The 14,896-nt window shown below is 35.6% G+C and overlaps 1 protein-coding gene across 3 annotated transcripts in view; it reads left to right on the plus strand.

Moving 5' to 3' along the window:
- Nucleotides 1-14,896, plus strand: part of SNX13 (sorting nexin 13) — a 141,191-nt gene that overhangs the window by 69,726 nt on the left and 56,569 nt on the right. For all 3 annotated transcript variants that reach the window (XM_069462706.1, XM_069462704.1, XM_069462705.1), the window contains 3 exons: nt 3,898-3,981; nt 14,155-14,293; nt 14,674-14,762. In XM_069462706.1, coding sequence (XP_069318807.1) covers nt 3,898-3,981; nt 14,155-14,293; nt 14,674-14,762 — 312 coding nt within the window. The remainder of the gene's footprint in view (nt 1-3,897; nt 3,982-14,154; nt 14,294-14,673; nt 14,763-14,896) is intronic.

A 14,896-nucleotide genomic window follows, 5' to 3' on the forward strand; every position in this document is an offset into this window, starting at 1 on the left:
TCTGACCAGCTTCCTAGTTGAAACCACCACTTGAGTTACTCACAACCCTTTTAAACTTAAATGTCCAAAATGGAAGTCTTATTCTTGCCTCCACATCCTGTGTGCCTTTTAGTTTTTTCTCCATTCCAGTAAATGCTAATGTTTCAAATCCTGAGTCCTTCTAGAGGCTTACAAAGTCCCATGTGGCTTGGCATTATTTACCTCTCTAGCTGTCACTCCATGCAGTGTCAAGGAAAACCAGAGCGAGACAGTAGTTAAAGTGGTAAAAACATATTTTATTCAGGAACTATTGCAATAGGAGAAAGGAGACCTCAATATAGAACTGGACTCAATTCTAAATACAGCAAGGACAAGTGAGGATTTATAGGCAAGGGGCAGGTTGGGGATCAGTGGATAGAAAAAAAAGAGAAATGTCAAGGGAAAGGGGAAATTCTGGTTAAACAGACTTCAGTAGGATTCTTTTTGAAGACAGACCAGGAAGATCAGATACCAAGGGTGGGGGTACGAGGAGTTTGATCAGATATCCAGGGTGGGGGAGTTCTGGATAAACCCATTTGACAGTATTCTTGCTAAAACTGTGCAATGCAGAGATGGACACACTTGGAAGCGCAGAGATCAAGGCCTAATTGGGAAGAGGATTCAGAGGAGCCTGACTAAAATTTGGTCAATGATAGAGTCTTTGTCAACAGTCACAATACTCTAGCTACGCTGGCTTTTATTCCTTGAAGTTTCATTTTCCTCTTCCCTATGGGACTGTCTCATACACTTTTTCCCCCCTGCTCGAAATGATTCCCCTTACTCTCTTGGCTAAATTTTATTCATATTTCACTTAACGTCACTTAATGTCACTTCCTCAGAGATGCCTTCCTGACCACCTAATCTAAAGCCCCCTGATAATTCCCTATTATTGTAAGTAGTACCCAGTTTTCCTTCCTAGTTTTACCATGTTTTAAAATAGTAATTTGGTTGTGTTTACTTACTCAGTGCCTCTTTCTCCCAAATGAACTGTAAGTCCAGTGAGGACAGGAACCATATCTGTATTTATCATAATTAGATACTTAGTGGTTAACATACCTGGCTCAAAGCAGGTGCTCAATCAGAGAATCAATTTTAATGCAAAAGGAAACGCATTTGCCCTCTTGGTGGCTGTGGTGCACATTCTACTGCAGCTCCTCGAGGATTGCATTGAGTTTTAAATGCCATGAAGCTCTGCCTTGTTATTTGAGGTTGTTGTTTACAATAAGTAGGATTTTAATGAGCAAATATGTTTTGCTACAGATTTCTCTTTCAGGCCAATAGTTCATTTTTTTTTTTTTTTTGGTTGAATCTAATTGAGTGAGGGTAATTATAGAGCATGTATTCAGCAAATCAATTTTTCTTTTAATTTGTTAGAAGTTCTTTGTCAGTTTTTTTTCTGTAATTAAATCCAAATTTCACAAAAGGCATTTTTGTTTAGAATTGAGTTCTTTTCTTTGTATGGATCCTTTGTATAGATTGTACAAATCACAATATTTAACTGAGATAATTGCTATTTAACTGCCTCTACTTTCTTGCCATTGTTATGTTTTATTCATTTAAAGATTCATGGTATCAGTGACTTTGTATCTCCTAGGCCCCCTATTTGACAGAACTTTCTTCTAGAATTGGGGGCCCTTAAAGTAGGAATTACATGGAAATGGCTGCCTACTTTTGTATATTTAGAGCTTTCACTAGGACCTGTATAGGAATTGTTGAGTCCTATGATTAGCCCTTGACTAAACACACCCTTTCATGGAACAAATTAGATCAAAGTATTTGTTTTCTAAGACAAATTGACTAATTGCTTTAACTAAGAAGAAACACAAAATTTTCTCAAAATTCTTCCCCATGTGTTTTTTTCTCATTTTGAAAAGCAACTTTGGAAAAATATTTTTGTGTGTTTGAATTTTCTCCTTACAAAGTACATTTTAAAATTTGAACACATGTGGCCAGAGACATAATTTGAGGAAAGAATTACATAAATATAATTTTTAAGAAGTTAGAGACTAAAGCTAACCTTGAAAGAAGCAATTTCTTGTATTTTGGGACTGTAAAGTGTCTCCAAAGACATTTCAAAAAATTACTGGTGCCTCCATTAGTGCCTTTTGGAGATACTAATTCATCATGGGGTACCATAAAATAGTTGTCAGAGATGTGTACAGCTTACAAAAGTAGAATTATATAAAATATTTTTCTAAAGGAAAATAAAGACCACTTTCTGTGAACTTATGCTGGAAAATGGCCCAGATAAATTAGAGATCTGGGAAGAAGGAATAAATAAATTGGTCATCTTTTGCTTAGAAGAGTGAAATATCCTATTAACCTGATTATTATTTAGCCTCTCCAGTATTCTTAAGAAATGAGGTTTTATAAATTTGGATATTACAGGCATTTAGGAATGAAGGATAATACCAGGTGAAAACATTGTATTTATAGAATCAGTACTAAATTCTTAGTTTCTTTCCATTCATTTTTCAAATACCTGCCATGTTTAAAACAATGACTTTGAGAAGATAGAGGGAGGTAAATATTTTTGAAGATAGGTAAATCAGTAAATCAGCTGACTAATCCCACTTACATACAGGTGGTTCTTAGGTGGTTGTGGTCTATTAGACAAATATATGACATATATAATAATTATGTAGAAAATATCAAGTGATAAATGCTGTAAATATGGACCACGAATGTATTTTAAGCATGTAAGTTAAAAAGTGTTCACCCTGGAATGATCAGGGTTTATTTAGTAGGATAATTGATTCTGCAGTCAGTTTTAAAGGAAGGGCAGAATTTTAATAGATAGGAGCAAAATAACTGCAAAGAATGGGAAAGTATAGAGAATGGTGAGTAGATTTATTGACATTATTAATTTTTAATATTTTTATTAGGAAAATATTCAAACAGAAGAGCATAGAGATTAATACAATAGACTTTTTTTTTTTTTTTTTTTTTTTTTTTTTTTTGAGACAGAGTCTCACTCTGTTGCCCAGGCTAGAGTGAGTGCCGTGGCGTCAGCCTAGCTCACAGCAACCTCAAACTCCTGAGCTCAAGCGATCCTCCTGTCTCAGCCTCCCGAGTAGCTGGGACTACAGGCATGCACCACCATGCCCGGCTAATTTTTTTTATATATATTTTTAGCTGTCCATATAATTTCTTTCTATTTTTTAGTAGAGGTGGGGTCTCGCTCTTGCTCAGGCTGGTCTCGAACTCCTGAGCTCAAACGATCCGCCCACCTCGGCCTCCCAGAGTGCTAGGATTACAGGCGTGAGCCACCGCGCCCGGCCACAATAGACGTTTATATATCAACACCCCATATTTAACCAATGTTAATATTTTACTGTAGTTGCTGTTTCCACCTTTGAAGTAACCACAGTTCTAAAATTGATGTGTATCCTTTCATTTTCTTTTCTGTTTTTCTACTTTTAATATAGATGTATGAATCCATAAACACCTCTAGTCTGTTTTGCCTTTTTAAAATGGATATTAATACTAAAGTACTTAGAGGTATCCTTTTGTTTTTTGAGACAGGATCTTGCTTTGTTGCCTGGGCTGAAGTTCAGTACCGTCATCATAGCTCACTGTAACCTCAAACTCCTGTACTGAAGTGATCCTCTTGCCTCAGCCTCTCCTAAGTAGCGGGAACAACAAGCATACAACACACCCTGCTATTTTTCTATTTTTGTAGAGACAAGTGTCTCACTATGTTGCCCTGCCTTAGCTCACCTTTTTATATTAATAATATATTGTGTTGGTTATTAAGTTTTACTTTCACATGTATCATAGTTTTCTTAAGTATTTGGCATTGTGTTAGGACATTTACATTATGCTATTGATTTGAGAAGGTTGTTACATTAAACGTTTTTTAAAATTTTTTTTTTTTAGGAAATCCTTGCACGAGGAATTCTTCTTCCATTAATAAATCAACTCAGTGATCCTGATTATATTAATCAATATGTCATATGGATGGTAAATACCTTTAAAATTACAACTCCATTTTTGAACCAGTTTTTTAAATGTAAAAATACAGTTTAGACATAAGGGAAATTAAGTAGTAATTTATTAAAGAAATTAAGTAAAAATGTTTCTAAAGTAATTCCTATATTTCCAGTATTTCTGTTTGCTTCTGTGTTGAACGTGCTAGCCAAATTCTCTTTAAAAATTTTGTTATCTTCCATATAATTATGGTGCTACTAAATTTATTTAAAAATAGAATATTTTACTGCCTGTGTATATTGATGAGCATTTTTAACAGCTGTTATTTGATTTAAAATAAAGCTTGGGATCTAAACTACTTAAATAGCATGTACTTCACATTTCATACTATATAATGGTGGAAAATCTAGAGTATAGAACACTGGAATGAAAATCAGAAGATCTGTGTTCTAGGTCTCTTTCTGTAAGTTGCTTAGTATGTCTCTAGCAGTTGATTCATAGTTTTCTCCTCTGTCAGACATATCAAAGAAGTAGTGATTACTAATTTTACTAGTTCTAATTTTTTCCTTATTATATATATGCTTTTCCTTAATAAACTTTGGTCAAGGAAGAGTTATAAGTGAGCTACCAGCTGGGAATACTTTGGTATATACTTCGAGATCTTTGATTCATTTTCTTGAATAGGGAATTTCTTCTCCACATTGTCTTCTGTTAACTCAATCTAGTTTTCTTGAGAAAGAATTGCTTGATCTTTGATTTCTCTCAGGCATTATCAAACTTGCCATGTTTTATTGTTATTGTTATAACAATTGTTTGTGGTACTTGCAGGCAAAAATTGTGTTACTAATTTTGTACTTCTGGAGGCTTTCCTGGAAATCATGAAACTCGATTCTTCTTCTCCATTGTCAACTTTTTTAGAATCCTACTAGGCTCTACCAAAAGCTTAAAAATATATATATCTACACAATTAAACATTTAAAAAATGCATACCCTTTTGTTAGGAAATGGAATTTATTTCGAAGTGATAATAAGCAAGTTTGCAACAATCTATATTTAAGGCCAATCATAGTAACAATGTTTCTAGTAGTAAAAATTTGAAAGCAACTTAATTGTCCCAAAGAAGGGATTGGTTTAATATATTATAGCATATTGATATAATTGAATACCGTGCAGCCATTAAGAATGATGGTAATGTATCTTTAGGAACATGAAAAGATGTCCATATCTTTTGTGTGAAAAAGATAACTAAAAATATGTATGTGTAGATATACAATTCCATTCTTTCTACAAAAGTATAAGTATATATTTATGAATGACTATATAATCATGAAATTGTTAACAGCCAGGTAGTAATTTTTCTTTATTTCATTTTACATATAATGGTTATGGGTTATATAGTAAAAACTTTTTTTTTTTTTAAGTAGGAACATACAGGTAACATTTAAAAACATAAATAATGAAGTAAGAGTAAATGGTATTCAAATTTTTTAGTAACACAGAAAATGAGTATTGTATACTAATCTTAATCAGGATATAATAATGCACATTCCTACCTGTGGTGCAAAATGGAAGGATATTCACCAGAATGTTATGATTATCTCTCAAAGGATTAGAAATTATTTTTATTCGTATTTATATTTTTCTATAGTATTTAGTTTTCTTTTGCTGAGCATGTATTAACTGTGTAATTAGTTACATGGTAAAAACATTTTGGGGAGGACTTAACTCATACTCTAAAAATATTTCGAATGACCTGAGTTTTACTTGTTCTCCCCACGTTGTTTTTCCTACTCTACTCTCACAACATAGAATGTTTCTGTGACCCCAGATATGTTGGGGGTATTTCCCTACACACCAAGCAATCAGTTCTGCAGCAGATACCAGCTGGGTATCCTCCAATTCAATTCAGTTCTGACACTGTTGTTAACTTAAATAATAAGTGACTGAAAAGGAGAGTCACACTCAGTTGAGGTTTATTAAGCCAGAGTCTGAGGATGTGCCCAGGAAAAGCACAGACCACAAAGCATCTGTGGACTGGGCTTTCCACAGAAGGATTGGAAAATTCCCTATTTAAAGCAAAGGGTATGCAGAAAAATAAGGGGAGGGCTGGAGGAGGTGAGCAGTGAGGCAAATGATTGCATTCTTGTGAAGCTCTACTATTTAGTGCTCAGTAAATTTACATTTCACATAAGATAAGGTGGACATTCAAGAAAAAGGGAGTAGAGGAAATAGTCAGTTTTGTAGCCTTCTCAGAATGGGTAGAAGAGTGATTGATCTTATCTCTTGTGTCTATGGAGAGAAGCTTGTAATTGACATTCAAGAGTTTATTTAGGGTACAGTGTTAAGGTTATAATTGACATGTGCTTGTTTTATAGTGGGCTGTATATCTTGAAAGGTTTTAGGGCTAAAGGAAATGAGAAATATTTTACCACAAAGTACATTTCTTTGACATATTTTTGCCATGGCTGCTGGCAAACAGAAATAATGCTGCAGAGTTGTCTTTGTGGGGGCTGGAGGGAAATTTGCATCTGTAGAGTATCTCCATTAAATGTAGCCAGGTCCTGCTTATTCAATCTATGCAAAATTAACTGAGAGTCTGATACCTTTAAAGGTCTGAACAGAAGCATTTACCATCTGTTCTCCCTGTGGGCTGTTATCATGAGGCTTATCTGCATAACAAGACCACCTTTGGTATCTGGGCTCCTTTTCTCTCTCCCATAACCTATCCACCAAAAACCTGCTTAGTCATTATCTAAGCCTCTCTATTTCTTTTAAAAAACCTATTACTGAAAGTTCAGCACTTGTCCCCGAGGCTGCATCAGAAGAACAAGGACAAGTAGCTTGAGGAGAAGAAAAGAGAAATTTATTAATTTGCTGTCAAATGAGGAGGATGGCAGACTCTCCTCCATCCTCCTAACTATAAGCAGAAATACAGAGCTTTTATAGGTGGGTTTTTCAGCTTCAGGGTATTGCTGTTTATAGTTGATGATTCTGGTTGACCCATCTCCAGTAAAGACAATCTCATAACCTCTGCCTAGACAGTTGCCTTGAACCATCTCCTGTGGTGTAAAAAAACAAAGAATACTCCCCTACCCTTCTGACCACTGGCCTTGGGCAGGGATGCGGATTTTAATTCCCAGAAAGAGTGGGGTTGTTTTAAAGAGACAGCTCTTAAAACATTTTACCCCTTTTCAGGCCATTCCTTCTATTGCAAACCTTCTGTGTACCTTGCTGAGGGGTTGAGTTTGGGAGAGGATGGCAGTACTTGCATGACTCAGTTCCCAAGCTCAGTTCTTCCTTTGCCATAATAAATTTTGGGGTGTGAACTAACATAAAATCCTAAGCACACCTGCTGACTGAGTGGATTCCCTCTTGGTCAAGGGCACTCCAGAGAACCCTTAAAACTGAGTTCCCAACCAAGATGAAATGGGAGGTCAGACATGACTCATTATTACCCCCGCCCCAACAGCCATCAGGCTTTCTTCCCTAAGGGCAAGCAGAAACCAGTCTCATGATCACTTCTCCCTTTGTGGTTTCTATATGACATCCGACCAGGCATGACCAGGCATTCCTTCCGGATAAGTGAACATCAACAACAGAGTGGTTCTGACCAGTCTACAGATGCTGTTCAAAGAGGGTTTTTGTGTCCTCTGCTTCACCTTTTGACATCAGAGGGCCAAAAACTCCACCTTCAGATCGTGTTAAAGCTGCTGTTTTCTGGACATAGATCCTATGAAGAGGCACGAGGCTCAATTGCGTGTGCATGTTTCTCCTTTCATAAATATTCATGATTCCTATAGCTTGTTAAATAGATATATTTGGCTACCCAGCTCAGCATAAATTCCTGTTTCCTATACTGTTACCTCAAAGTACCTGCTCTTGGCTTCTGCCCAAGGCAGTTGCTTCCCAGCCTGTTAGAATGGCCACCCTGCAGGCTACAACCCTTTATGAGAAATAAAGCTCCCCTTTCCAAATTTATGAACCTCATCATTCTTCAGTTGACGGGAGGTTCTCAGATTTTTCTTTCTCCAAACTATGAACCTAGAGCTGGCATCAAATCCCACAGGTTGAGGTCCAAGAAGGCTGCCCCCCACTTCAGATGCCAGTCTCAAGTCTGGACTTTCAGAACTGTTGACCAACTGGATATAAATTCGGGTTCCCATGACCCTCTTCTTTGGTCCAATTAATTTGCTAGAGTGGCTCACAGAAGTCAGGGAAGCAATTACATTTACTTATTTACTATAAAGGATATTACAAAGGGTACAGATGAACAGCCAGATGGAAGAGACACATAAGGTGAGATATGGAAGAAGCAGTATGTCGCTTCCATGACATTTCTGGGCACACCACTCTTCCAAACCTCCACATGTTCAGCTACCGCTAAGTCCCCAGAACACAGTCCTTTTGGGGTTTTATGGAATGTTAACTATTAACATGTAAGCATGATTGATTAAATCCTTGGCCATTGGTTTATTAACTCAACCTTCAGTCCCTCTTTCCTCCCCAGAGGTGGGAGGGAGGTGTGGGACTAAAAGTTCCAATTCTTTAGTCACATGATTGGTTCCCTTGCCAACCAGCCACCATTATGAGGTTATTCTAGGGGTCCCCAGGCACCCGTCATATCATTAGTATGCAAAAGCCACTTTTATTACTCCCGAGAATCCAAGGATTTTAGGAGCTATATGTCAGGAAACAGGGACAAAGACCAAATACATATTTTACAATATCATAACAACATACCAAAACTTATGGGATACAGCAAAAACAGTACTAAGAGGTAATTTTATAGCAGTAAATGCCTATATTAAAAAATAGGAAAAATCTCAAATCAGTAACCTATCATTACGCTGTAAAGAACTAAAAAAAGAACAAACAAAACCCAGTTGACGGAAGGAAGTAATGAAGATTAGTGCAGAAACAAATTAAATAGAGAATAGAAACACAATAGAAAAAAAGTAAAAAATAAGTTTTGGCTCTTTGAAAAGACCAACAAACTCTTACCTAGAATAACTAAGAAAAAAGAGAAAAGGCTAAAATAACAAAAATTAAAAATGAAAAAAGAGATATTACAGAGATAAAAGATCAAAAGATCTATTATGAATTACCACAAACAATTATAAAAGAATCATAGAAGTGCTGCTATGGACAATTATATGCCAGTGAATTAGGTAACCTAAAAGAAATGAGTAAATTTCTAGAAACATAAAATCTACTAAAACTGAATCATGAAGAAATTAAAAATCTGAACAGAGTATAGTTAAAGTAATTGAATCAGTAATCAAAAATCTTCCAATAAAGAGAAACTCAAGACCAGATTGCTTCACTGGAGAATTCTACCAAGCATTTAAAGAAGAATGAATACCAATCCATCTTAAACTCTTCCAAACAAATGAAGAGGAGAGAATACTTCTAAACTCATCTTGATACCACAGACAATGACACTATAAGAAAACTACAGGCCGGGCGCGGTGGCTCACGCCTGTAATCCTAGCACTCTGGGAGGCCGAGGCGGGAGGATCACTTGAGGTCAGGAGTTTGAGACCAGCCTGAACAAGAGCAAGACCCCATCTCTACTAAAAATAGAAAGAAATTATCTGGACAGCTAAAAATATATATAGAAAAAAATTAGCCGGGGGCATGGTGGCTCATGCCTGTAGTCCCAGCTACTCGGGAGGCTGAGGCAGAAGGATTGCTTGAACTCAGGAGTTTGAGGTTGCTGTGAGCTAGGCTGATGCCACGGCACTCTAGCCTGGGCAACAGAGCAAGATTCTGTCTCAAAAAAAATAAATAAATAAAAATAAAAAAAAAAAATAAAGAAAACTAAAGAATAATGTCCCTGGTAAATGTTGATTTAGAAATCTTCAGCAAAATACAGGTTCTCTTTGACTTATGATGGGGTTATGTTCTGATAAAGTCAAGGTAAATAAAAAGTATCGTAAGTTGAAAATGCATTTAATATTCCAATAAACTTACGAAGTCAAAAAATTGTAAGTCATACTATCATAAGTCCAGATGCTCCTTGACTTACAATGGGATTCCATCTTGATGAACTCATTATAAAGTCAAAAATAATAAGTTGAACCGGCATAAGTCAAACCATTATAAGTAGGTGACCATGTGTACTAGCAAACTGAATTCACAAGCATGTTAAAAGGCTTATATACTATGACCAAGTGGGACTTATTTCTGGAATGTAAGGATGGTTAAACATATGAAAATCAATCATTGTGATAATATGCCACATTAACAGAATGAAAGACAGAAGCCACATGATTATCCTAATTGATGCAGGAAAAGCACTCAACAAACTAGGAATAGAAGGAAATTACCTCAGCACAGTAAAGGCCATATTTTAAAAGCCTGCAGGCAACATCATACTTAATGGTGAAAAACTCTAAGATCAGGAACAGGGCAAGATGTCTACTCTTGCCACTTGTATTCAGCATAATACTGAAAGTCCTAGCCAGAACAATCAAGAAAAATAAAGAAATAAAAGACATCCAAATAGAAAGAAAAAATTATCTCTGTAGATGACATGACCTTGATGTAGAAAATCCTAAAGATTTCACAAAAAAACCTGTTAAACCTAATCAAATTCGATGAAGTTGCAGTGTAATGTCAACACAGAAATCAGTTACATTTTTGTATACTAACAATAAATATGAAAACATTAATTTTCTGTAAAGGAGATTAAGAAAACAATCTTGTGTACAGTAGCATTAAAAAGAATAAAATACTTGGGAATTAACCAATGAGATAAAAGACTTACATAATAAAAACTACAAAAACATTGCTGAAAGAAATTAATGATGGAAACACATCGCATGTTCATGGGTTGGAAGACTTAATATTGTGAAGTTGTCTATACTACCCAAAATGATCTACAAGTTCCATTCCTATTAAAATCCCAGTGATTTTTTTGCAGAAATAGAAAAAAGCTATCCTAAAATGTATGTGGAAACTCAAAGGACCACCAAATGGCTAAAATAGTCTTAAGAAGAAGGACAAATCAGGACACCTCACTCTTCTAGATTTGAATAAAAGTTTGTGCTTTGTTCTGAAAAATAAAAATGGAATTGCTATATGATCCAGCAATCCCATATCTAGGAATATATCCAAAAGAATTGAAAACAGGGTCTAGAAGGGATATTTGCATACCCATGTTGTTTGTGGTATTCACAGAAGCCAAGAGCTGAAAGTAACTTAAGTATCTATTCCTATCAACAGATAAATGCATAAAGAATATGTGGTACATACATACAATAGAATATTATTAAGTCTTAAAAAAGGACATAATATATGTGCTACAACATGATAAAGCCTGAGGATATTGTGCTGAGTGAAATAAGCCTGTCACAAAAAGACACATATTGCATGATTCCCCTTATTTGGGATATGTAAAGTGGTCTGACTTTTAGAACCAGAAAGTAGAATGCTGATTGCCAGGGCCTGGGAGGTGAGATTTGTTGTTCAATGGACATAGAATTTCAGTTTTGCAAGATAAAAAAGTTACATATGTTAAGCAACAATGTTTTTTTTTGGGTTTTTTTTTTTTTTTTTTTTTTTGAGACAGAGTCTCGCTCTGTTGCCCGGGCTAGAGTGAGTGCTGTGGCGTCAGCCTGGCTCAGAGCAACCTCAAACTCCTGGGCTTAAGCGATCCTACTGCCTCAGCCTCCCGAGTAGCTCGGACTACAGGCATGTGCCACCATGCCCAGCTAATTTTTTCTATGTGTATTTTTTAGTTGGCCAGATAATTTCTTTCTATTTTTAGTAGAGACAGGGTCTCGCTCTTGCTCAGGCTGGTCTCGAACTCCTGACCTCGAGCAATCCACCCGCCTCAGCCTCCCAGAGTGCTAGGATTACGTAAGGCGTGAGCCACCGGGCCTGGCCAACAATGTTTTATAGTTGCAATTTACATTACTGATATCTGAAAATGTCTTCGTTTTATTGCAGAATTTGAAGGATTTTTTCACTGGCTGTAGAATTCTGGGTTGGCAGTTTTTTCTTTTGGTACTTCTAAAAGTATTTCTTTCTTTTCCTGCCTCCATTGTTTCTAATGAGAAGTCAGCTTCCACTGTATCATTTTTCCCTTCCTTGTAATGTGTCTTTTTTCATAGTTCTGGACTTTTACAATCTTCGGTTCTTTGACTTTTTGTTGATAATAGACAATATCTCATGTCTGCTACCTTTTCTCACAGCTTCTCTCTTGCTGCTTTGCTTAGTTTAAATTTTGTCAGTTATAGTTATTAGTCCCTCTACAATATCCTCTACTCCTTTATCTCTTTCATTTTGTGATTTGCTAGGTGATACCACAGCCCTGGTTAAATTCAACATACTGCTTACTCCATTCTTTTTCTTAAGGAGCTGAAAGTGGCTGTATAAAAAAAGTAAACCTACACTGATTGTTTGAAATTCCTAAGCACTAATCTCAAGTGTGCCCTTATTCTTACCATGCAAACTTTATATTTTTTCTGTTCTATTTTCTGCCCTGCTCTTCTGAACAGATCTTTTATACTTCCTCCACTTTCATCTAACACATTTTTTCACATCTTCACTCTTAGCTCATGACCTTACTTATTATCTTATTGGAAAAATCAAGGTAATAGAAAGAATTTTCATCATGTCCTGTCATCTCATGTATTCATTACTTGCATCTATGCACATATATTCTGTATTATCTCCTGTTATTGTGGATGAAATATCCATGCATCTAACTAAGGCAACTCCTTGTATACTATAACTCATCCTTTCTAGACACTTCCATTTTATTGCTGTGGCATTTTTATACTTTCTCTTCTGCATCATCAAATTTTTGCTTTCTCTAAGATCATTCTTTTTAGCATACACCCGTGCTATTCTCTCTCATTTTAAAAACAAAACAAAACAAGTCTTTGATTCTGCTATTCCCTTTAGGCAGTATACTATTTCAATACCCTCTTCTTTTTACAGCAAAACTTTGAGAGGGATGCTTATATTGGCTGTCTACATTTTCTCTTCTCTCTTGTACCCCTTTGATAAAGTTTTCTAGGTCAAGGAGGATGGTCCCTATAGTTAAATTTCATGGTTAGTTCTTAGATTCTCCATTTTTTTGGACCTATGTGAAACATTTGGCACGGCTTATCATTTTCCTTGTTAAAACACTTCTTTTCCTGGTTGGTTAGGACACCACACTTTCTTGATTCCACCCCTCCCCCCCTTTTGCCTTTCTTTGGCCTTTCTGATCTTGGGTCTCTTCTCTTTTCAATCTATACTCATTCTCTGGATGATTCCCTTAAACTTTCATGGTTTTAAATCTCATCTATATGTCAGTAGCTTTGAAATGCATATTTCTATCTATCCTTCTTTCCACAATCTTATGCTTTGTATCTAAAAGCATATCTAATGTCTCCGTTTGGATTTTTAATGGGATATCACACTTAACATGGCTCATGAAACTCTCTGCGGAAACAAAAATAAAAAAACCCTTCTCTTCTTGATATGTTTTCCATCTTGTTTAATGAACTTCGTTGTTCCAGTTATGAGGCCAAAAATGTTGGTGTAGTTCTTTCTTTTGTCTTTATTTGGCACCTGTATCGGATTTGTCAGCAAAATTCTTTTGGCACTGTCATTACAGAATATTGCTTAGCACAAAATACGTTTCAAAACACTTCTTGCCACACCTCCACTGCCACCATCCTGCTGCCAGGCACTCTGTCATATTTCACCTGTATTATTACTGATCCTTCTTCTGTTTTCGACTCTGCCTTTATTCTGTTTTTATATGGCAGCACAGTGATTCTGTTATATTTAGGTCAGAGAGTGTTACTCTTCTGTTTTAAACCTTCCAGTAACTTCTGATTCTCTTCAGAGTAAAAGGCAAAACCCTTACGATACTACAGACTTTGCTCTCCATTACTGCTGTCCTTATCCTTACCCCTTTTTTGGTTTAGTTTCAGCCATCATGGCTTCTTAATTTCATCAAACATTCTGAGTAGGCTCCTGTACTTCTGAGCATGCTATATATCTTATTTTATTTTGTTTACAGTCTATGACCCATTAGAATATAAATGCCATGAGTCTAGGACTCTTATTTTTCTTTTTATTATAAGCACTGGGTGTATATCAAATGGTGCCTGGCACATAGTAGGCACTCAAGATTCGTTTTTCCTCTTAATAAATGAGTTCCCATCCTCCTGTTTTTTTTTTTTTTTTTAACTTTCTTTTCAGATCCGTGATTCTAATTGCAACTATGAGGCCTTTATGAACATTATTAAATTGAGTGATAATATTGGAGAGCTAGAAGCAGTCAGAGATAAGGCAGCAGAAGAATTACAGTATCTCAGATCTCTAGATACAGCTGGTGATGGTGAGCAATTTATTTAAGTAAAATGTGTGTTCTTTAAGGGATAATTATGCCATCAAAACTTTGATTAATTTACCTTAATGTCATCTTCTGCTATTAGTTGTTTTCACCCTAACTAAATTTTTCTTATTATGTTAACTTGTCCATAGAGTAAAAGCATTATTTTCTGAATGTAAGACTGTGATTATTGCAATTATCCGTAAAGAAAATTGGCATGGTTTAATTTTAAATAATTTCACTACATAATTTTAGATTGTTTCTTTCATTGAATAAAATAATTGCACTATTAATTGGTTATTTTGTTAAATTACAATAAGTGCATGTTTAAAAGATTTCACAAATTACCACCTTTTGAAGCTCATAATCAATTTATTTGTTTTTAGATATCAACACTATCAAAAATCAAATAAATAGCTTACTATTTGTAAAGAAAGTATGTGACTCAAGAATACAGCGGTTGCAGTCAGGCAAAGTAAGTAAAGTACTTTTGAATTAACATTTCGTTATAAATACTGTATAGTGATTAAAATACCTAGTAAATGACAAAAAGTAGGATATGTACCAGTGCGGCACTTTACAACAGGACTTTCAGAAAAGTTTTTTGTT

This window comes from Eulemur rufifrons, chromosome 29, assembly GCF_041146395.1.
Source record: "Eulemur rufifrons isolate Redbay chromosome 29, OSU_ERuf_1, whole genome shotgun sequence".
Taxonomy (NCBI): Eukaryota; Metazoa; Chordata; class Mammalia; order Primates; family Lemuridae; genus Eulemur; species Eulemur rufifrons.